This window comes from Sander lucioperca, chromosome 10 (assembly GCF_008315115.2).
Source record: "Sander lucioperca isolate FBNREF2018 chromosome 10, SLUC_FBN_1.2, whole genome shotgun sequence".
In the NCBI taxonomy this organism is placed as follows: Eukaryota; Metazoa; Chordata; class Actinopteri; order Perciformes; family Percidae; genus Sander; species Sander lucioperca.
In genome coordinates, this window is record NC_050182.1 from 16,194,676 (window position 1) to 16,217,131 (window position 22,456).

General features: G+C 39.7%; 2 protein-coding genes across 3 annotated transcripts in view; both read left to right on the top strand.

Moving 5' to 3' along the window:
• The first annotated feature begins 1,655 nt into the window (after positions 1-1,655).
• ifnlr1 (interferon lambda receptor 1) lies at positions 1,656-9,256 on the top strand. Its single transcript, XM_031314551.2, has 7 exons — positions 1,656-1,958; positions 3,040-3,166; positions 4,604-4,776; positions 4,871-5,055; positions 5,386-5,527; positions 6,922-7,052; positions 7,458-9,256. The coding sequence occupies exons 1-7, from the start codon at positions 1,916-1,918 to the stop codon at positions 8,442-8,444; spliced, it is 1,788 nt and encodes a 595-aa protein (XP_031170411.1). The 5' UTR covers positions 1,656-1,915; the 3' UTR covers positions 8,445-9,256.
• An 11,639-nt stretch (positions 9,257-20,895) lies between these two features.
• myom3 (myomesin 3) overlaps positions 20,896-22,456 on the top strand; it is a 67,982-nt gene continuing 66,421 nt past the window's right edge. Inside the window, exon 1 of one of the 2 annotated variants that reach the window (XR_004107587.2) lies at positions 20,896-21,174. The gene's annotated coding sequence lies outside the window, so the exon portion shown is untranslated. The remainder of the gene's footprint in view (positions 21,175-22,456) is intronic. The other variant, XM_031314562.2, reaches the window with a different exon arrangement.

Here is a 22,456-nt window from a genome sequence, read left to right on the forward strand (position 1 = left end):
AGGGCTAGTAGTCATTACAGAGAGTTCAAACATCATGTGTCACTTCATCGAGACTTAAATCCACTGTTTACACAATACACTTTCCATACAACGGCTGTGTGAGGTGTTCACACCTGTCACAGGTGTATCTAATAACATTCATAATAATGCATTCCATTCACAGTAGGTGTTCCAGTGCCAGACCTCTGAGTGTTGACTGACAAGAGTACTGAATTTCCTGCTTCACCAAGTCACATTCTGTAAAGGCTCAATGCTGACACTTTTGATGGACACACCTGTTATATTTGTTCATAATTGGAAATTCCACCCATTTCCCTCAAGCCTTGGTTATTTTGATAGAAAAATACCTATCCTATCCTGTATGACTATTACTGTAACGTCTTCTACTATTATCTTGTCTACCTTGTCCACTTTTTTTGATGTTACTTAACAGCTGTTGGCTTTTATGTGCTTCTATGACAAGGGATTATGTATCAACAATACAGTGCAAGCAGCTTGACACTACATTTTACTTGACATGTTATCACTGAGCTGTAAATACACTAATGGAACAATGCACATTTGTTGTTTTTACATAAAGCAATGTGTTATTATCCTGATTCTAAATATATAAAATAGAATTTACTGTTTTCATCTAATATTTAAAACTGACAAGACCAGCAAGTTATCATTATTTTATCAAACTTTCGCCACAGCACATCAGCCAACCATGATGCAACCGTAAGCTAGCATGCTACATATCATTTTATGATTACATTACATTACATTACATGTCATTTAGCTGACGCTTTTATCCAAAGCAACTTACAATTGCTATATATCAGAGGTTGCACGCCTCTGGAGCAACTAGGGGTTAAGTGTCATGCTCAGGGACACATTAGTTGATGTATCGCAGTGGGAATACACCAAAGGCATGTGTTATATCCACTGCGCCATCACCACCACCTATGATTCTTTCGTAACAGGCTCCTGAATTGACAATAAAAGTTGCAAAAAAACATTTAAAAACACTATTTAACTATAACAAAAAAGAAAATTAACTTTGCACTTTAGGAAAGTAGACATGTTGGAGTACCAGCACTACCATATCAGCTGATCCTGTATGACACAACTGATTTCTGTTAACAAAGGATAACCATTAAACGGGCCTTCGATTTTGTTTGTGTGTACACAAGCCCTTTAATAATAAGTGAAAAAACTGATAATAAGTCTGCATATAAGGTTTACATCAGGGTAAAAGAAAGCACGTCTCCCAGCTTGTTTTGAATCATTGCTCTAATATTATAATTACTGCGACGGGAACATAAATTACATGCCTATTCATACATTTACTCATTCAGCTGTTTGTTTGTTCATTACCAAACCTGTGATAACAATGTCTATGAGCCGACATCAGTTTGTTTCAGCTTCTATGTACATAATTGTCTTTAAACCAGAATTATACTCCTCAGACCTCATGTTTGTATAAGTGTGTTCTTTTCACTTTCTGTCTTGATCAGACGAGAGAGGGGTGGGGGGGAGAAAGAGAGATGGAGAAGGTAGGAGGGAAGAAAAGGGAAGTAGAGAGTCTAGAGAGGGAATGCAAGTGGGCGGAACATTAAGCAGAAAAACAGGAACACAGTGATAACATGAGCCAAAGTACACCTGCACACCTGAGTAAAGCCACTCCTTTCCCAGAACACATTAGAGATGGTTGCGAAGCGGAAGCCAGACATATGCATTGAAACCCTATTTAGTTTTAATATTTTACAGCCCTTTTGACATTGACTCTGGTTTTGTTTTGGGGAATTTGGAGATAAAGGAGATTACGTGTATTTGTATTATATGTTGCTTTTGTTTAAATCTCACAACTTCGCGACGGCAGCTTCAGAGTAATACTTTGGTATTTTTTTTGTGACCCACATCCGTAATAAAGATGTGGTCTATGGAGGTCAGCATCCTCTTTCTGTTCTGCTATGGTGAGTACAGTTGAGCTAATATGGATTTATGTTTTCATTTACAGATGTTGATTACAGACAATCAAATATTGAAATGGGTCATGTTTTCAAAAAGTAGTCCTATTAGGAGAAAAATAACAACAATGCAGTGAAGCCTAATAATGCATTTGACAGTGATTCCCTCCAATTTGAAATGAATGAGAGTCCCAGAACACAATCAGGACCGCGGTCGCTTTAAATGATAGTGATTGATGGAAAATGCGATTTCATTTTAAAGTCTGGCTGCTGAATAATGAATATATCATTGTACAGCTTATATAAATGCTAATTTTAAATAAAATGTGTGTGTAATTTTCAACCGTGTCTTTAACATCTTTTATAAACTACATGGGCTATACCATTAAAACTGTAAATGCCCTGATTTGGTATGTATACCACTAGCACTGCATACAGTATATGGCATTTCATTATTAAAATGTGGTCTATGTATTAATAACTCAAGCTATAAAATATAGGATGGTGTTTTGCATCACTTTCCTGTATGCCAGCACAAGAGCGGGCAGTTATTTCCTTGTATCAAAAAACAAAGAGCCATCTTTAGTTTCAGCCACCAGCAAAAACAAAGTCCATCTTACATAATTTCCCTCCCATGCTGGATCACTGAGGCCTTCGCAGCTCTACTGTAAAAAAGGTCTTCATATTTATGTGGGAGCAGCACCGGCTGGGATGCTGGGGCTTAATTGTTGTTTACAGTATGTGCTGCCATTAAAAATTTGGGCTGAAACGCAGATAAAAGCAAGATGTAACCCGAGTGCGAAAGGTTGTCTGCGGCAGTACAGTAGTAGTACAGTAGTTGTAGTAGTACAGTAGAGAATAGTGCCCCTACTTAGTTGCAATTTAGCACAAAGTATAAAAACTTTAAAATATAAACAGTGCAAATGTAGGCTACTATAAATCAAATAACATTTCTTTAAGATTTGGATTTATAAATTATACAGATATGAAAATGAACTAGGCTGAATGAGTAGAAGCACAAAACATTGCTATTCACCATAAAATGATTCACATAGACTTTGCTCTTGTTCCCTTTTTTTCCCCACAGTTTCTTTTTCACCTGGCAATGGGGGAGTGCATTTTGAATCCGAGAACTTTTATAACATACTCAAGTGGGACCCCGTGAAGCCTACATTCCCTGGAGAAAAGGTCCTCTATAGCATCCAGTACTGGAGGTAAAACTTAGGATGAAGGATGAGTGATGATTTATTACTACACCTTTATTTCCATTGCCCTCTTGCACCTTTGAGCCTCCATGTAGAGATCCATATGGAGAGGTGGGTCAAAGCAGGAAAAATGCATTTGAAGGGTAAACACTCCGTTAGCTCATAGTGTCAGTGTCCATGTCGAGGCTCTGTAAAATGAGCATTTTGTAGACTGCTAACAAATTAAGAATGTAACCCTGGCCGCCTGGCAACAAAGACCAAGAGCGACTGACAAGTACTAGCTTATTCTGTACCAGAGACATCCGTTGTTACCATGGAGTTCATTTTGAGCCGATTCCACGTACCATCCTGCTGCCATGAATACTCAGACACACCAAATCCACAGCTAAAAAAAGTCTCGGAAAATTACACCATTTACTTCTCTTTACGTAAAGTTTGCTAAAAACTACAGTGCTCAGCTGATTTAAGGACATTGTTTTACCTTTGTTTACATTTACATCTTCAGTTGGAACAAAAAGATTTGTGGTTGAGAGCCGCAGACAAGTCATTGGTTTTGGTCTTTTCATGGGATTTTTTTGAAAATAACAAAAATATAGAAAACAGCCAGCCTTACCCTTTAAGATCTAGAAATTGTATCTTGTGTGGATGCAATACTAGGTGCATTTCTGGCTTTCTTTTGCAGCCTCTTATCCCTCGCTCTCTTATAGAAATGGCTAGTGGCTCTATAAATGCATTGCTCAAAAACTGGCAGGCAGATATTGAAGTGTACCATGCTGTTGCTTACATTTAACTCAACTGCCAACAGCTTAGAAGTAACACTATAGAATAGCTATAGAGCACATTCCCAGTCATTAGCATGAACTGCACTCTGCTCTCTTCATTGAAAGAAGATATTCATAGAGCGTTTTTATGGCTGCCATGTCAAATCTTTCTTTCTTCATTTAACTTACTCTCTACAAAGTGGAAATGTCATCTCGTCCAATTACTCATGACACAGTCTCCCAGACAAATGTCAAGTGCCATCTCTTTCCTATTGACGTTTCTCTCATCCACTGTCACCTAGAATACCTGGATTGACTTCCAGCATCAAATCAGCTGCAGAGGAAGACTGGTTTAACTATGCTCGTTCAATGTCGGTTTCTGGTTACAACAAAATGCTGTAATTTGTCTCCTTCAAAAAGAAACTGTGTTCCAATGATAAATGGCTGATTTAGCATGGTCAGGATGGTTTCACTATAGCCATGTACTGCACAGAACTGCCTCAGTGCCAGAATTTCATACAAGAGTCTTAAACTAGTGAATAATCGACTGTATCAAATGGTTAATTAAACTCCACACAGCACACTTTTGTTTTCATACAGGACCAGTGAACCTACAGTGATACACTGCCATTTTCAGGTGGTTCCAGTATCACAATTTGATCACATTGTACTGTCATTTTTACAGTGATGCTAAGGATGGAGGAAATCAGATAAAAGAGGAGTGTCAGAACATTACTGCTCTATCCTGTAACCTGACTGCAGAAACCCCATCAGTTCCTGACGTTTACTACCGGGCTCTTGTGTACTCTAACGGCAGCTTACTTTCCAGCACCAACAGGTTTAAACCTATAGCAGAAAGTAAGAATCTCCACGCTCATTCATGCATTTCTTTGTTTCCTCCAGATGTATTCTAATGCAACATTAATTCATTCATTGTTTTTTGCCCTCATAGCTATTTTGGGTCCACCAATCTTGTCTACATACACAACAGTGTCATCCCTGCATGTTAATGTCACCCTGCCCTTGGGGCCAAAAGGAGTCTCCGTTGCGGACATCATATCCAGCAGCAAAAATGGACCTTCCAAAACTGTAATTGTTTATACCTTAAATATCACCCATCCAAAGTGGGCTGCACAGGTGAGTCTCCATTGAAACACTATATAGGGGTACAAATATTCAGTCATATAATTATACAAGCCATTAGATAAAATATGATAAAAGAGTAAAACCAATGATATAAAAGAAATCTAACACTGAACACAACTACACACAAGTTAATATTTTCAGATGCCGTTGATTGTATGTTTACATTACATCAATTAAATTTGGTTGACAAACATACCGATTGATTCTTAAAATGATCCAGACAAACTAAATTATAAGTTCCTTGTTAATCTGACTTGTGAAAACGGCAATGGACCAAATCAGTTCAGATAAGTTATCATCCATATCACCCTCTGTCTCCAGGTTAATAAAACCACAACTGGCCAGTTCGTCATCAACTTGAAGAACAACCAAACGGAGTACTGTGGATATGTGGTCTACCAGCCGTCTTCTGAATGGGGTCGCCCCAACAGTACGATTGCCCCCTTCTGTGTCACACTGCCAGGTGAGGATAATGCAGAATAAAACCTCTTCTCCTCTTACACAGTCTTAGTAAAAGTGCACAATATACTGATCAACACATTAATATTGGTAATAACTCCATACTGGAATAACAAAAATTGCTAAGAAATGCATTTCTGCATTTTCTGCCCAATATTTAATACAAAATTCAGGTGTGGATGATTTTTTGTTAATACATTTGTGGGGTTTCATATAGGGTTTTTATCAACTATATATATAAAAATATATATATATATATATATATATATATATATATATATATATATAAAAATATATATAAAAATATATATATATATATATATATATATATATATATATATATATATATATATATATATATAAACTCAATCACTTGCCAATTTTGAATGGATAAAGTTAATGAATAACTGTATATACATTTCTAAAAACTTGACTGAAGGGAGCAGATTTACCACTATAGACAAAAACTTTATTTCACTTGAGGACAACATTGTAACACTCAGCATCTTAGAGCTATCAAGGACCCGCCGGCTATGTAGAAAATGCAAGAATGAAGATACTTGAAAATGTTGCGTTTTCTGCGTTTGATTTAAAGTTCTTGGTCTTGATTTATTTCAAACATTCGTTTCCAAGTGGCTGCAATCACTTTAGGAGATAAGAACAGTTTGTTATGAATCAGTCCTGTTATAGATGCCTTCAATGCTCCAAGCCTCACTGTCACAGTATTACAGTTACTGTGTACTAAACTCACTTTAAACAAGGCAGATGCTGGTTTTACATTGAAACAGAAATTATTGGTTTTGGCCACAATGCTGATATCGTTCATACTGTGAATACATACATCTTCAAATACTCTTATAACTATTGAATAATAGAGCTTTTCCAAAGAAAATGCTCTCATAAGTATTTGGGCAGTGACCTCTCCCTTATCTGTTGTTGTCTTTCTGATGAGACAGGAGATTAGATTTGACTGTCTGTTTGCAAAGGTGACATTCTTCTCACCTTAGCTTTCCTTATTGTTTATTCTCTCTCTACTGCTAAAACTGACAATAAGGAATACAGCACAACTACACACAACATTATATTTTTATAACTCATTACTATTCCTGATGGGAGGGGGGAATCCTCTTCTATAGGTTGCTGTGTAAATGTCTGTTGAGATAGGTTCCTGTTAATCAACATACTTCTGAGAAGTACTTATATATACTGGTATATCAACAGCCCTACGTCACACAGTCGTGCTACAGTGCTACTCCCTGAGAACATGCCTAAGCTTGTGTGTCACAATGGGACTTTTTATAACTCTGCCGTTTTAAAAGAGCTCGAGGGTACCTGATTTAACAGATCTGTTGTGTTTTTTTCCGGATTGATGATGACACCAAGTCTCTTTTCCCTCAGATGATCCTCTGATGCTTTTGCCATGGGTTCTCGTGAGTGCTGCTCTTCTGACGGCCATAATCATAATGGCAGTTGTGTGTATGTGCAACTATGCGAAGGGTGGAATGAAAAAGAGCATGCCACAGCTATTGGTAAGACAATTGTTTCTGCAGTGTCCTTTGGTGTGTCGACAAGGAAATGTTGCCTTACTGGAAAATCAAGCCCTCTGGCACATTACTGTATACATGCTGAATGTGTTTATGTGACGCAGGAACCTAAAAACAATTAAATACGTTGACTCATGGGGCTTTCAGTGATGACAAGACAAATGTAGTGTGGTCCAAGTTTTGTGTGGTGACGAAGGCACATTTTTTGTTTTAATACATCTTATAAAAAGCCAACATATTCACCTTATAAAGTTTTATCACATGGTATAGTTCCCACATTTTAATATTTCTGTATGCATTTTCTAATCTCATTAATAGATGTTTATTGATCTACAAAAGTCAAGCACTTGTTAGACTTTGATGGGTCTGTCTTCCTTATCTTCAAAACAGATAACCACACTCAGCACCCAGCCAAGAGTACTGCAGTCTCCAGATAGGAATCTCATCATTTCCAAACCGGAGGGCTGCGTTCCAAGTGACAAAACAGTTTACACAACAATCCGAGTAAAGCCAAATATGCCTCCAATTGGGTCTGGAGGTTATTCCCCCCAGGACATTCCCTGGCAAGGCAGCACTGGCTCCTCTGTGGACACAGGTGCACACAGTCGGACCTCAAATCCAGAGGACACAAGCGCCCAGTCCTCAGAAATCTACAGTGTTGTGGCTGTCCATGTCCCTGCTGAACAGAATGAAGACTTTCAGCAGGCAACCAACGACAACAGAGAAACCAGTTACCTCCCATCATCTTCCAGTGGAGAAAGCTGGGATAAAGGTGGAGCGAGTCCAAACCTGACTTCAAATGGAGTACGACCGTTACCTGATCTGGACCCTTGTGAGAGCAATCCAGCCAGGCCACTGCTGTTGCAAACAGTGAGGGATACCAACGGCCAACTTGTGTTGCCTTTACTCCCTTTTCAGTTACAGAGCAGCACAGATGACACAGTATCACCCCTTATCCCAGAGAGAAAACCCCTTTTATCTGACCTCATAGACTCCAAGAAGGACAGGCCATCATTGGCATCCTTGCAGAGCTTCGACAGCTCAGAGTGGTCAGACTCAGGGTGTGATGATAGCGCTGTGCAATCACCAACCCAGCCCTACAGCAACAACCATTATTTCCAAACTCAACCAGTTGCTCCTTATTTCCACCAGGAATGTCAGACCACACCACCTGATAATGCCATATTTGAATCAGGTTACAAACAAAACTGGATGCCTGCATCCAAAGACAGTTGTGAATACAGAAAGACAAACTATCCGTGGACCTGGACGGGCCCCAAAAAGGAGGAGTCAGGTGATGAAGATGAAGACAGAGGAGGAGAGGAGAGACCAAGGGAAATTCTTCTAGGAGGTTGGATGGTACAAATTCAAGAATAATTCTCCTCTCTATAATGTCTAAGACTTGCTTTTTCTCATTTCATCAAATAACGTTAAAGACGTTTCATCGCAGTACCCTCTTTTAACAAAAGAGAGAGGAGGAAGTTGATGGGAGCACTGAGGTGCTTTAGTGCCTATACAGAACTGAATGGCTTTGCTGTCTGCTGTGTGTCTGATGATGCAAAGACAGATGTTTAAACTCTCCTTCAACATAGTCCAAATTTATCCTGATCCAAGTCATATTTAACATCTGGAACTTTAAATAAATTGTACATCAAATATGTGATACATGATGCTTTGCTGCAAATCTGGTTTTATTTATTAATCCAGAATTGCAAAATGTAAAAAGAAAATAAGTATGGATACTCCTAACTTGTGAGTTTAAATATTAAGAAATAATTTTATATACATTGTAATGTCCTTGTTTACTTTGTCAAATCTTTGCTTTCAACAAAATTAACCACATTTTTACAAACAGAAAACGTATTTTAAAAGATGTTAAATTGTTGAAAGCTGAACCCAAAGTTTACATCTTTCATAAATGATATATTCTACTCTGGACTTCTCTTGTCACACGTTTTAGTGTAGATAAGAGAAGGGAATAAAAGCCATCTACATCTAAAGTTCAAAGTGTCCCTTAATACTAATATTTCAGTGTATCTCAGTATATTAAACATAAATATTGACATTGCTATGATAGTCGTGTTCAGACAGCTAGAATCTGTTTGGTTTGCATAATGAAAAAACAAACAATCACACCTGTCATGTTGTAAGTGCTTTGAAATGCATTAAAATTAATTTTTAAATTTCAATTGCTTTTTACAATTCATCTCAGTCTGACCACTCAAATCAGTTTTCTTTTTCAGAAGAGCTGCAATCACACAGTCAGCCGGGGCATTTGTGTGCCATCACTATGGCGACTTATTAAACCCTTTTAAAATACACAAACCCAATCTGGTCATTTTAAAATTACAATGTACAGTCAGCCTTACAGATTAGATATGAAAACAAACCCGATTGCTTTATGGCTGAGCAAAGCATTCAATGAAGTCTGATGCCTACTGTCACCCTTTGAGCTGTTTGAAATGGGACTGAAATTACTGAATTTATACTAGAAATGAATATATTCCTATTTTTACACTCAACATATTTCAGTATTATCAGTGTTTGCATCTGTACATAAAAAAGAAATGTTTTATATTTTTTCTGACTCACACAGTTCATGAACTCATTTTGATATTCTTATTGTTGTAAAGATACATAGAGAAGGTCATGGTCATGGTGCAACCTAAGCCACACTGATAACAGCTAGGTTTGTAATAGCCAGAGCACAGTCTTTTATACACAGTTGCAAAGTAATAACGTCAGGTGTATTGAAAGAGTGCGATGTGAGTCACATATGGACACATTGTAGATGTACAACACAATCTGTGTATTGTGGACAAAAGTGTGCCGAAGGAATGCAAATAAATGAATACATGTTATATAAAGTTACACCTTTATTTTATTTTGTATTTACAGATTATCAATGTTTACTAAAATGTATGTTAGAAAGTTTGAGTTATATTAATTTCTGTTCCTTAGTCGCCAGGTGAGGAGAATAACACATGACAGAATAAACTTCTGTAGCGTATTAAATATAAAAAAGGTGCTGTATTTAAAAAGGCAAAATCTGTTGCACCGTACATATTCACTGTCTTAGACAATAAGGAGGTAAGGTGGATTGTGCAAGGGATCCAAAGTTCAACTCAACAGCCTGCTTGTTGCCAAGTAGTGTTCGTTTTAAATCAAGGAAGATTATGTTTGTAGAATTTCAAGGAAAGATGATCCCATTTAGAATCTGGTTTGAAATTATCTCAAAAATACAGAGCAGCTTTTGTAATTTGGAAGGGGATTCACCTACAATTTGAGATTTTGAGTTTTTTCAAGCAGCAAGAAGAGGAAGTGATTCTCCCATTTACAGTAACTGTTCAACACAAAGGTGGGGAACAGTGCATCTATCTCCATGCATTGGACGTTTTCCAAAAGGATAATATGAGCCTTGGATGCATCTCTAATCTTAAAACCTATTGTGTGCTTGGTTATGCAACTGCTAACAGATACCCTAATGGAATATTTTACAGTAAAAGCCTGACCTTTATACACACCCACAGGTAACAGGGTAGAAGTAATAGGGTCTCATTTAAAGGATCTAAGAACCGAGTCACTATTACAGTAGAAGCTACATATTTAGGGGTCCAAGCCCGAGTCTGTAAGAACGGGCAATAGCTTTGCTATGCCGTTCATACAGCAGGGCTGTAGAACCCTATTGTTTTTCTACTGATTAGGGGTCCAAGCCCGAGTCTGTAAGAACGGGCAATAGCAAAGCTATGCCGTTCATACAGCAGGGCTGTAGAACCCTATTGTTTTTCTACTGATTATTTTTATTTTTCATCATCATTATTATTCTTCTCCGCCTAAAACTCCGACTACAGCTTAAACCGTACATGGTGGGGGGTTGGCATTTTCAGGACTGGTCCAAAACTCCGCAAGGACCTCAGACAAAAAAACTTCCACCACTAGGTGGCGCTATAGCAGAGATACACGTTTGGCCCTATAACTCCCAAACCGTACATCACACATTAAAAATACACATATCCACACGTTCCCTGGATCCAACTGAATCACGTGATATAGGCCACGCCCATTTCCGCCTAGACTTTTATGCGTGAAAAATCGTGATTTATCAAAAACCTACTTTTTCGAACTCCTCCTAGACCGTGCGACCGATCTGCACGAAACTTGGACCGTAGCATCTCCAGACTGACCTGACAAAATGTTAATAAAAAGATTTTTTATAGGATAAAAATTGCGCATATTACGCACGAACAAATTTGTGTAGCTAACGATTAAAACACCAACTTTGCCATATCTCAGCCAAAATAAAGGGTATCAATGCCAAACTTTAGATTCTTGTTTTCCATGACCCTCTGGAGGGGCCACACGCGTTTTACGAAGATTGGTCACTAGGGGGCGCTACAAGTACAAAAAGTTTATATCTCATGAACGGCTCATCCGATTTTTACAAAATTTGATGGGCACCATCTAGGGACACTCCTGAGGCCATGTCTAGAGTGGGGTACTGAGGGGTCAACGTGGGTGCGGCCTATGGGACCCAAGTCTAGATTCACCACTTACACTAATGTGAACAACTTTAAATTTACAGGGTAGATAGACAATGGGTCATGGACCACACCTACCAAAAATTACACATGTGGACCACTAGGTGGCGCTATAATGGTTTTTTGCCTTTAACTCCCACATTACACATCGCACATTAGAAACCCTTACATCCCCGTGTTCCTTGAATCAAGCTGAATCACATGATATAGGCCACGCCCATTTTTGCTTAAAATCTTTTTCGCAATATCGCGCAATACCAACTTTTTCGAACTCGTCCTAGGCCGTGCGACGGATCAGCTCGAAACCTGGTAGGTAGCATCTCCAGATGGACCTGACCAAAAGTTACTCAAGGAATTTTGCTACGTTAAAGTATGCGCATTTGACGACCAAACAAATTTTCATAGCTAGCTACCACACACGTATCATATCATATCTCAGCCAAATTAAATGTTATCAGCAAGGATCTTGGGAACATTATTCAACATGCCACTATGATGCTCTGTACCAAATTTGGCGAAGATCGGCCTTTAGGGGGCGCTATAAGCAACGTTTATTTGTTATGGCCAATAACTCAATGCATTTAAATGGGAAATTTGCATATGCAATATCTCTGCCACGGTAAAAGCAATCACCACGAAACTTGTGGTGCTCGTTCGGCATGCGGCTCTGAGGCTCAGTACCAAATTTGGCGAAGATCGGCCATTAGGGGGCGCTATAATCAACGTATACATGTTTTGGCCCTTTTACTCAATTTTAATGGGATATTTGCAATGGAAATGTACCACAGACCTTGCAGCTCACACTTCTCAATATTTACTGACGTTTGCCTATTACCGTTAGGTTTTGGTTTTTACTTTTGCTTGCTCCTTTGGTTTTTTACAATAAAACAAACTTCTTAACCCACCTGACAAAGTTTCTACAACCTTCACAGTGGACAAATTCAACTCTTTTCTCTCACTTTTTCAATCCAAAATCAACACCATTCATAGGTGGCGATACCGTGCAATTAAACATTGCAGTTGGTGCTAAGTGGAGCACCTGTCATAGCGTGATTGGTTATGTCGGTGGCATTGATGCTTAATTTCCCACGAAGCACCCACGGAGGAAAACATAAATCGGCGCCTATGACGCCATTTGCAACAACTTGACCACCTCCCCTGCTCCTTCAACCACCACACCTGCCTCCCCCCTCCACCCTCTCGGTCACTCTGTCATTTCCCTCTGCTGTCTCCCGCGGTCAGGGGGGTTAAGAAGTTTGTTTGTTGTAGAGCATTCTTAAAGGTGGTCCGTATATGCTTGGAGGTGAACCGGTGACTGCTACGTTTGCAACGGCGACGTACCGCAGGCGTCGCGGCTCGCGCCTCTCGATGTTTATCGACGTTTGCCTCCCCGCCGCCCGGCTTCGGGTTGCGCTTTCGCGCGCTCCCCCGGGGCGTCGGGGGCGACTGGCGTGGGTGGCTTGGGCCCCGTCATAACTGCTTGCAGTTCTAGTTAGCATTATTTTTTTACCTTTAAAAAGAGGTCCGACAATCATATTTGTTGTTTTCTAGAGGTGTCCCGAGACAATCCTAAAAATCTGACTCGGTATTGGCAGAAACCCAATATTTAAAAGGACAATTCCGGCGCAAAACAAACCTAGGGGAAAATAACAGATGTGTACCCACTCAGTCACTCTCTGGGACATGTTTTCATGCTAATCGAATGTGTTTGTAGCTTGAAACAAGCTAGCGCGGACCGCTGATTAGCTTACAACGCTAGCATAAACAAATCGTTATTTATACCACTAAAAAGGCTCAAAATATCACCACACTTCCACGGTAGCATAATGAGGGTCCCTAAATGTTAACCGAAGCATTGAGAACTTTGTAAGTTTACAGACAGTTTATTGAAAAGATAGATTATAAAGACAGTCGTGTTTGCCTATACAGGCAGCCGCCGTCTTGGGAGCTACTGTCTTTCTAAACTATCTTTTTAATATCAGAAAATATGGGACGTAGAAATAAGCTCTGAAAATGTGTAGAAGAAAAATTTTACAATTTAAAATGTTGGAAAAAGCAAAAACAAACTGTGAAAAAAAAGGCGTCAAAATCATCGACGGGGTCGTTGACGGGAAGACAACACAAGGGTTAAACCACGCAGTCCGCTGCCGTGTCAACGATAAAGCCAGGTTTACAAGGTTTTACATGACCAGGGAAACTGCAGAAAAGGTTTTGCTCAATTGTACTGTAGGAAAATAGCTACAGCAAAAGAGGACGTTGTTGGGGGCTGCTAATACATTTTTCTATGCAAACAACAAAAAGTATAAACCAGTATGGTGCACGTTGTGTTTCATAGCCCTCAGGCATCCTGTGAACCTCTCTTCAAAGCTCAAACATGTCAATGAACACGATGCTTCTGTTCTGCGATTTGAGATCAAGTCAGCTATGCTGCCCTTGACATTCGAGTGGGATCTGTGCTTGTAGTGAGAATAAGGCTGATAGAGGAGCAGAAAGAAATATGGCATTGTTAAGGAAGATTTAACATGAGCAGAGCACTGGAACTGGCAATGCGTCAGCAAAGTCCAATGTTACAACTAACAAGAAAAAAAACATGCCGATGAAATTAATATGTGAAATGGCTTGTGTGAGTGTGAGTAAGTGGGAGGTAGATAGACAAAGAAATTGGGTTAGATTCAGTCAAGAAACATTTGGGGAAACTAAGTCCACAAGAATCAAACAGGACATACAATGACGAAGAGGAGTGAACCAGGGAAACAAAAGAGGATTCTAACTCGTAGCCAATCATCCTGACAACACACTAAAAAGGGAAAAGGAGTGTTTTGGCCATGTTTGGAAAGGACATGGCACAGAACAGAAGGCAACCAGGTTTCACTCTTGTAAAAAGTTGAAGGCTGGGTAAAACTCCACATATACATACTTGATTCTTTCTTCCTTCAGAATAAAAAAGCACACACTGCAATGTGTCCTTGAAACTTGATTTATGCCTTTGGATTTTCTTGATACAGTGTACTGGTAGAGACTCACATTAACATCTTTCAATAGGATGTTTAGGGGTATACACAGTTATGATTGCCTAATTTACTATGTTCACTATCCACATTTAAGGCAAATCTCCAGCATGGAGAGAGTATCCTTTGAAAAAATGACACCCCTTTAGAATTTTTTAAGATACTGAAAGAACTTAACAAGGATAAGTTTGGGTATCTTTGTCATAAAACTATCATGCAACACTCACTCTATCTTGGTGGTAGCCATCTTTTTTCTACATTTGTCTTATCTGACAAGGTGCATAGAGATAACTGGGTCCACTGAAATGTATGCATGCTAATGATTCTGTACTCTGATCTCCAAGTTTGATAATGCACCATTTTAAATGCTATGATGTAGGCCTAAGTTGAGCTAGCTGTCCCCTTAGTTCTCTCAGATTTGACATGATGCTAGTCATGGTCATCCTGAACAGGAAAATACAATTGTCCACTTAGGAGTTCTGTAGTCTATTGACTGACTATTGTTGACTGACAGCTTGTACAGCTGTGTCAATCTTCTTCAGTCAGTATGTTTAATGGATGTAGCAAGTCAAGTCAATATTCTGTACAGCAGAGTAGCTAGTAGGAAAATAATAAAATAATAGAATCCTGCTGCATGCTTATTGGCTCACTGCTGCTGATGAGATTACTCCTTGGGTATTGAATGACGAGGCATTTCTTCCGATACTCAATACTTTAGAGGCAATTCAGTCGGTGCCTAAAAAGTATTGAATTCGGTATACAACCCTAGGAACTAGGCTACTGTCTAGTAAAAGCTTCATTTAGCATCATGTATTGGTTTCTGTCATACCACTGAAGTGATACTGCATATACATTGTTTTTCTAAAACACTGATGACTGGCAGTGTAAAGTTTAGCAGCATCCAACAGAAAAACGTCATTGTACTTTTCCACTTTGACGTGGCATAAGTGAATCACATTAGGCAGCCCTTTTCCTGCCATCCCATTGAAAAGGCACCAACACCTCTCTCTTACAGACCAAATCACTTGATGAAGTTTGCATGTAATTGGATGCAATCACATCGCTCCCTCCCTCTCCTCTCTTGCATTTTAATGAGCACTTAATGGGTCCTTGATTAGAAAAAGGCACGAAAACAGCTGTCAAGGCTTGCCAGGAAATGATGGATCTTCCAGGAGACTTTGCTGTCCATTAAGTTTTATTCTGGGCCCAATCACAAGTAATTGAGAAAACGAAAAGAAAGTTTTGTAATATTTAGTTTCCACCAAGACAATTCCCTGTGGAACAATGACCGCTTCAGTCTTGAAACTGACAGATGGCTGTTGAACACTGAGGAGTGTCCAGTCTGAGCTTGCTAATATTGAGTAGATAGTAACTCACTTTTATTTTACAACATCAAATGTATGTATGTTTTGTCTGGATTAGGGCTGGGTGGTATATTTTCAGACAAGATGTGGGATAAAACAATACCATTTATATCGATAGGTCTATAGTTTAATGTTGCGTTAGATAACCCATTTATTCCATAGAGCCGTGCCTGCATTCGCACCTTTCCTCTTTCATACTGTCCAGGCAACTCTCCTGCAACAGTGCCAGTCCGCGCTGCTGACATTTGCCTACATTTTCAATTGTTATTTTCACAGCTGTATATTTTGTTAGGCAGGAGAGGAAAACGAAAATTGGACCAGTGCTTCTGCTGGTAATGTTCCGTTGTGGCAGCCGCCATGACAATAAAAATAACAAAAAGAAAAAGGGTAGTTACTGGATGCAATGTTAAATTCAGTTCTATGAGTAAGAGCAAATGAGATGCCACCTGGACGCAGGCAAGAGATTTGACCCATGACCAGATCATCATTGTTCATAAAAATGCAATGCCGATGACCTGCCGCATTCAACCCGCACTTCAGTCCATCGCACGTTACGTTTGATCTATGAGGTATGGGGATTGGGTTGGGATTTTTTTGTGTAATTAGCTCAGACTAGGGCTGTGCAATTAATCAGAATTTTAATCGTGATTATGATTTTGGCTCCTAATGATCACAAAAACAGTAATTGAGAATAACAATTATTTTGCACATTATTTGTGTAAACTGTTAATTTCTTTTGTTCTGAATGAAAAAAATTATTTCGACAGGGAAAGTATGAAAGGAAATTTCACAGTTCAAGGTGTTGTCACCTGTTGTAAACTGCGATGACAATAAAATGATAGCTTATAAATGTCTCTGGTTGTTTCTTTTCCACAACATTTTGTATGTCATGTTTGGGGTGTCGGATGAAGAGAGGGATATTTTAGGATTTATTGTATCAGCTCTACATCCACAAACAAGAGGGCTTTTCACCGAGGTGGAACAGCTGATCCACTTCTGTATTCCAGTGTTTATGGCTGGCTCCGAAAGGTCTTTCTCAGCTCTTCGACGCCTGAAAACCTGGCTCCGTAGCACTATCACTCAGAGTAGACTTTCACACATGGCACTGCTTCACGTCCACAAAGAAATTTTGGATGATCTGGATATTCAGGGTCTCATGGCAGAGTTTATCAGCTGAACTCCAGAGCGCAAATCTATGTTTGGTGTACCGAAATCATTGTAAGGTAGAGACACGGTGTCTTACATCTCTGCGTCTTTTTCCAGCCGCCGTGCAGGCACAGATGGTAGCCTATATTTAGCCTAGTATGATTGTGATTTATGTATGCCTATTATAAAGAAACAAATAGTCTGTAACTTTTTAGAATTTGTCACATACTGTCGGAAAAGAAAGATTTTGCATAGTCTGTTACTTTGTGGCACTTAGGCCTTTTTTGGCCGTTATGCGGTTTATGAACACTTAATCTACTTGTGGTTGTTTTAAAATAAACATACAACCGATTTATTTTACCTTATAATTATTACTTAGCCTATCTTTGAAGTAAAAAAAGAAATTCTCAAAGAAGGCTGGCTTGCCCAGGGCCAGGCCAGCTCAGCGGCGTCTTTCTCCCGTCGCGTCCCGCTGTCTCTCCTACCTACATCGGCCCCCGCACCCTGGCCCCCCTCTCCCCTTCTAACTGCCTGCTCAGACTATGCGGACAGTGATTTATTTTTGTGCAGTGATTTATTTTAGACAAAGAACATTTACATTTTGGGCGGGAAAAGCCAGCGGGGCTTCCCGCATGCGTGATTAATTTTCAGTCTCGACACGGAGGGGTTAACATCTCCTGCTCTGACTGCAGCTGGGAGGAACTGCTGTGCGAGGACTGGGCCGCTCGTGAGTGCTTTCAGATGGGGGAGGGGCCCACGGCAGCACCAGCTCCTCGTTGAGAATAGTAAGAACAAGTCTCCAAAAGTCTCCAATAACACCACAAAAAGTCGCTAGATTTGTCGCTAGTCGCTTTTTTGAAAAAAAAAAGTCGCTAAGGGGGTCTGAAAAGTCGCTAAATCTAGCGACAAAGTCGCTAAGTTGGCAACACTGGTGCCAGTTTCAGCCTGGTGTGCGACAGTAATAATCATCCGAGCGGAAACACTGTCAGCGATACAATGTTGGTAATATTGAATAAACAAAGCTTCGAGGCAAATCATTTTGCATCGAGGATTTTTAGTAATTGAATTATTCGAGTTACTCGAGGAATCGTTTCAGCCCTACACTGCATTAAACAGATGTCAGCAGGTGTTGGTATTAAAAATCTAAATAAGTTTAAAAGTAATAGAATCAACTGTATTCAAATCTAATACAGTTCTTTTGGGTTTGATGTTTTTAAATCCATAAATACAGTATTTCAGATGTGGGCTCTCCAACAAGCTTCATGTCGCTCGCCCCCCCACCCCAAAAAAACAAAAAAAAAACCAAATGCTGTCCCACCATCCTGCACTTCTTTCACTGGTTTCCTGCAAAGTGACCTAAATTTGGCATCAAATACAGCTGGCATATCACAGCCTGTTCTCTCCACAGCGACCCATACATTAAGGGTATGATATCTGTGGCATCTGTGAGGTGCAGATTAAATGCAAGAACATCCAACAGGGAATACATGTTTGCCACACAGTCACTCTGACTCTGGCTTTTATTCATAATGTATGCAAGTAAAAGCACAGAGCGCACATGAATTGTGAATAAGCATTAATGATTGATAAAACACGAGAAGTCTTTCCAAGTTTTCAGCAAATATTTATTCCTTCTTGGCTTGCCATACATGATTCACCGGGTACATGTACAAATTAATTACGCAGTTCATCTTCTAGGTGCTCTGGGAGAGTGCAACCTAATGGATTTGCATAAGTGGTCTAAATGAATCAGGTTGAGCACTGGTTGAGGTTTAAAGCATGGTAGTACTTTTAGAAAATTCTTAGTAAAAATGTAAAAAATTAAACATGTTTTAATGTCTCAGATCTTTTAATAAAACACAGCAGCGCCCCCACTTTTATACTATAAGCTGTAAGAAAAAGACAACGCTGACATGAGATCTTCCTGGTGGACTTGGAAGCGGAGGAGTCTTACAGTGGAAAAGTAACTAATAAAAAGGTGGCCCCTTAGCGGTTTTGTCCCTGTAGTTATTCTTAGTCAGACAGTCACTGCTGATGTATGATGAGAAGAGAAGGCTTGGCAACAATAGCTTGTATTGTGTGTTGATATTCCAGAGGCAGGTGTAGCCACTAAAAGCTTATAAATAACCCCCCCCATCCTCACACAATACTGTAGCCTTGAGTGATGCCTTCTTTCCACACAGCCCCTGTGTGCTTTTGCCCCTGTCAGTCAGTGCCACTGGACAACAAATACACAAATCCATACAGCCTTGACAACACAGATAATTATAATAAAAATGTGGGCTGCCTTCAAATTATTTGTACAGAATAATAAAAACCACTTTTCGACACACAAAACACACACACACACACACACACACAGCTTCCTTTAAGTTTTCGTTAGCAGAGCAAATAGAAGAAAACTGGATATCACCCAAAACGCACACAATTCTAATGAACTCTAATGAACTCTGCCAGACAGAGAGTACCACGTTTATAGAGACGGAACAGCAAACAAGTTCCACGAACTAATCAAAGATCACTGTAAAAGATGATGAGAAACAAGAATATCGTCGCTGTCAGGCACAAACCTCGTCAGTCCAAAACTGTTGCTTTTCAGGAAATGAAAAAAGGCTAATAATTTGAAAACATTTTACTAGCTATTTAGCTCAGTCAGATGAAATCACCTTGTCACCATTTAAATATTTGTGAAACACGCAGACAGATTTAAAGGGTGACCAAGAGCAATTCATTTGTGAAAAGAAATTAAAATGATGAAATATGGAGATACAAGGTTTCTGCCCGAGATCTACGATGCGGAAAAGGTGCAAGAATAATTTCAAGTCAACTAATGATACAAATACTGGTCACTGAAAAACACATTGAGCCTATGTACAGTAATTAAGCAATAATGTATGGTACAGTAGATAATATATAGCATTATACTTCTTCCCTGGATAAGAACAGCATCACACTTCATTTAAAAAAATCTAAATATTTTATGTAGGAGCAACACAGGAAATATACGAGAAGTGGATGAGCAGTTAAAAGAAGAGATAAAGAAATAGAAGTAGAACGAAAGGTGGGGTACAACAGCAGAATCGGGTGGGAAGTCTCAGGTGTTGGCTCCAGTATTGTTAACCTCTTGCTTTTTAGAGTCCAGGGTCAGATTTTTAATTGTTTGTTTTAATTGTTCCTTTCCCTTTGTTTTCCATTCTGATGCCCTCTTTATATCTTTCTCCTTTTCTCTTTCCGACGTCTTCCCTCGCTCCCCACAGTCCAGTCTCCTCTCTCTTCCCACTTGTCATTTCCCAGCCTTTACCTTTGTATTCTTTGTAACCAGGTGGGATAGTGCTGAGCGGGCTGAAATCAATTTATATTTCTTTTAGTGACATTTATTGAGCAGACATTCGTTGTTCCAATGCAGCCAGTTGTTCTCCTGAGGCCATTCCAGCTGTTTCTTTCAGCTGCTCCGGTCATTTGGTCCAGCCTCTCTTATTGTACAGGGAGCTATTGTGTCATCTTTTAGCCGCTTGTCATCGGAGCTGTCAGTAAATCGATCTGGTGGATGGCAATGATCTGTGCCTATGTGTGTGCCTGTGGTGGTTTTGTGTGTCCATTTAGGACCGAGTGTGGCGTAAAGGGGTGCGTGTGTGTGTGTGTGTGTGTGTGTGTGTGTGTGTGTGTGTGTGTGTGTGTGTGTGTGTGTGTGTGTGTGTGTGTGTGTGTGTGTGTGTGTGCGCGTGCGCAGGGGAGCGGGCATTGGTCTATATTTACTTAAGAATGAAAGAGCATTGTGCTGTCCACATTCTTGGCACTGAAGGACACTTTGTGTTCAGGGTCACCCTCGCCACTTTATCAAGAGAGGAATAGAGGCAGGAAAGAGTGAGGTATACGCAGACAGACTGACAGATAGACAGGCAGTGAGAGGAAATACTGAGAGGTGAGACAGCAAGATTGAACAAGATCTTCAAGGAGAGAGAAAGACTGGTAGACAGAAAAGGAAGTGGGATATATCCGTCCTACAGATCTTTGACACCCAGAGGACTTCACCTGTTTCTTTAAAGAAAACGTGAGTGGGATTTTCTTTACTCAGCCTTCATCTAGATCCAGCACAAATGGCATACAGCTTTTTTTGCCTTTCATCAGTTAAGACGAGTTACTGACTCATATGTGATAACCCTCAATGAAATATAAAACCACAAAACTAAGACTAGTAAAATGCACACACTGCATCTACAGTACATCTGCATAATGATGGCAATTATTCTTCCCTCTTTGTATTGTCAGAAAGGTTTCTTTTCTCCTGAGTCTTTGCTTGTTTCTCCAGCTAGTTGAACTTCTTAATGGTCTCATCTTTTGATGGCCTCAGTGAATCTAGCTTTTCATTACTCTCTGGGGTCTGGCATAAAGCAAGCTCCTGAGTGTTCAGAAAACCCCTTTATCCCCAATGAGTAGAATAGTAAATCATTGTCCCCTTGTTCTTGTGTTGATACAGTATTTTTTATTATGATAGAGCTAAAAGCTCTCAATTCACTCCAAAGCTTGAAAACTGCACTGTGTGTAGAAAAGAGCATTGCTTTGCTTTTGCTATTTTTCACTCCCTCCAAGGGCCCAGGATCGAGGTCTACCCATGGAGACTGATCAATTTTAATGTGCCAGAGGTCGACCTTCCGTTAACATTATTCAAACAAACACCTCTTTTTGCACTACAGTGAGCCACAAAAAAGAGGGAAATCAGCTGGCCCACTAGCCTGTTAGCTAGCTCGCTGCTGTTTTCCACGGTGTAATTGAGGGAGATGAGAAGAAATAACACATTACGCTCGTTTATGGCGCTAACACTGGTGGTTGCTATTGGGAGTGGTTGAATGAAGCCATCACTCAGGCGCGACCTGATTCTGTTTGTTGGGCGCGTTCTGCATTCACTTCCCCAGAGCTGCCACATGATTAATGATGGGCAGGGTAAGGGCAGCAGCATGGCGGACCTCAACTGATGAATTATTAGTGATTCAGCTGCCCACGAAGGGGTGATTCATGTAACGTGGGACTAATACACACCTTTTCTCCACACCTACCTAAAACCACACTGGGCTCCAATGGAGAGAAAAAAACATGACATGCAAAATATCCAAGACAAAAGACAAAAATGTGAAACCAAAAGACTTACAGTATGTGCATGAAATGCGTCTGCTGACATTAAAGTAAATCACATTATGGGTTATTAAAGCTGAGATGATAAGTCAATTAATCCAAAAAACATCAGCAAAAATGCCTAAATATTTTTGATTCCACCCTCTCAAATATGAATATTTGCTTTTTTCCATATATGTAAACTGAATGTCTTTGAGTTTTTT

What these genes read in the sequence shown, in the direction of transcription:
- ifnlr1 (XM_031314551.2), top strand. Translation starts at nt 1,916, where the DNA reads ATGTGGTCTATGGAGGTCAGCATCCTCTTTCTGTTCTGCTATG. An exon ending in TATAGCATCCAGTACTGGAG is followed by an intron (nt 3,167 to 4,603) that starts GTAAAACTTAGG and finishes TCATTTTTACAG; the next exon opens with TGATGCTAAGGATGGAGGAA. An exon ending in GTTTAAACCTATAGCAGAAA is followed by an intron (nt 4,777 to 4,870) that starts GTAAGAATCTCC and finishes TTGCCCTCATAG; the next exon opens with CTATTTTGGGTCCACCAATC.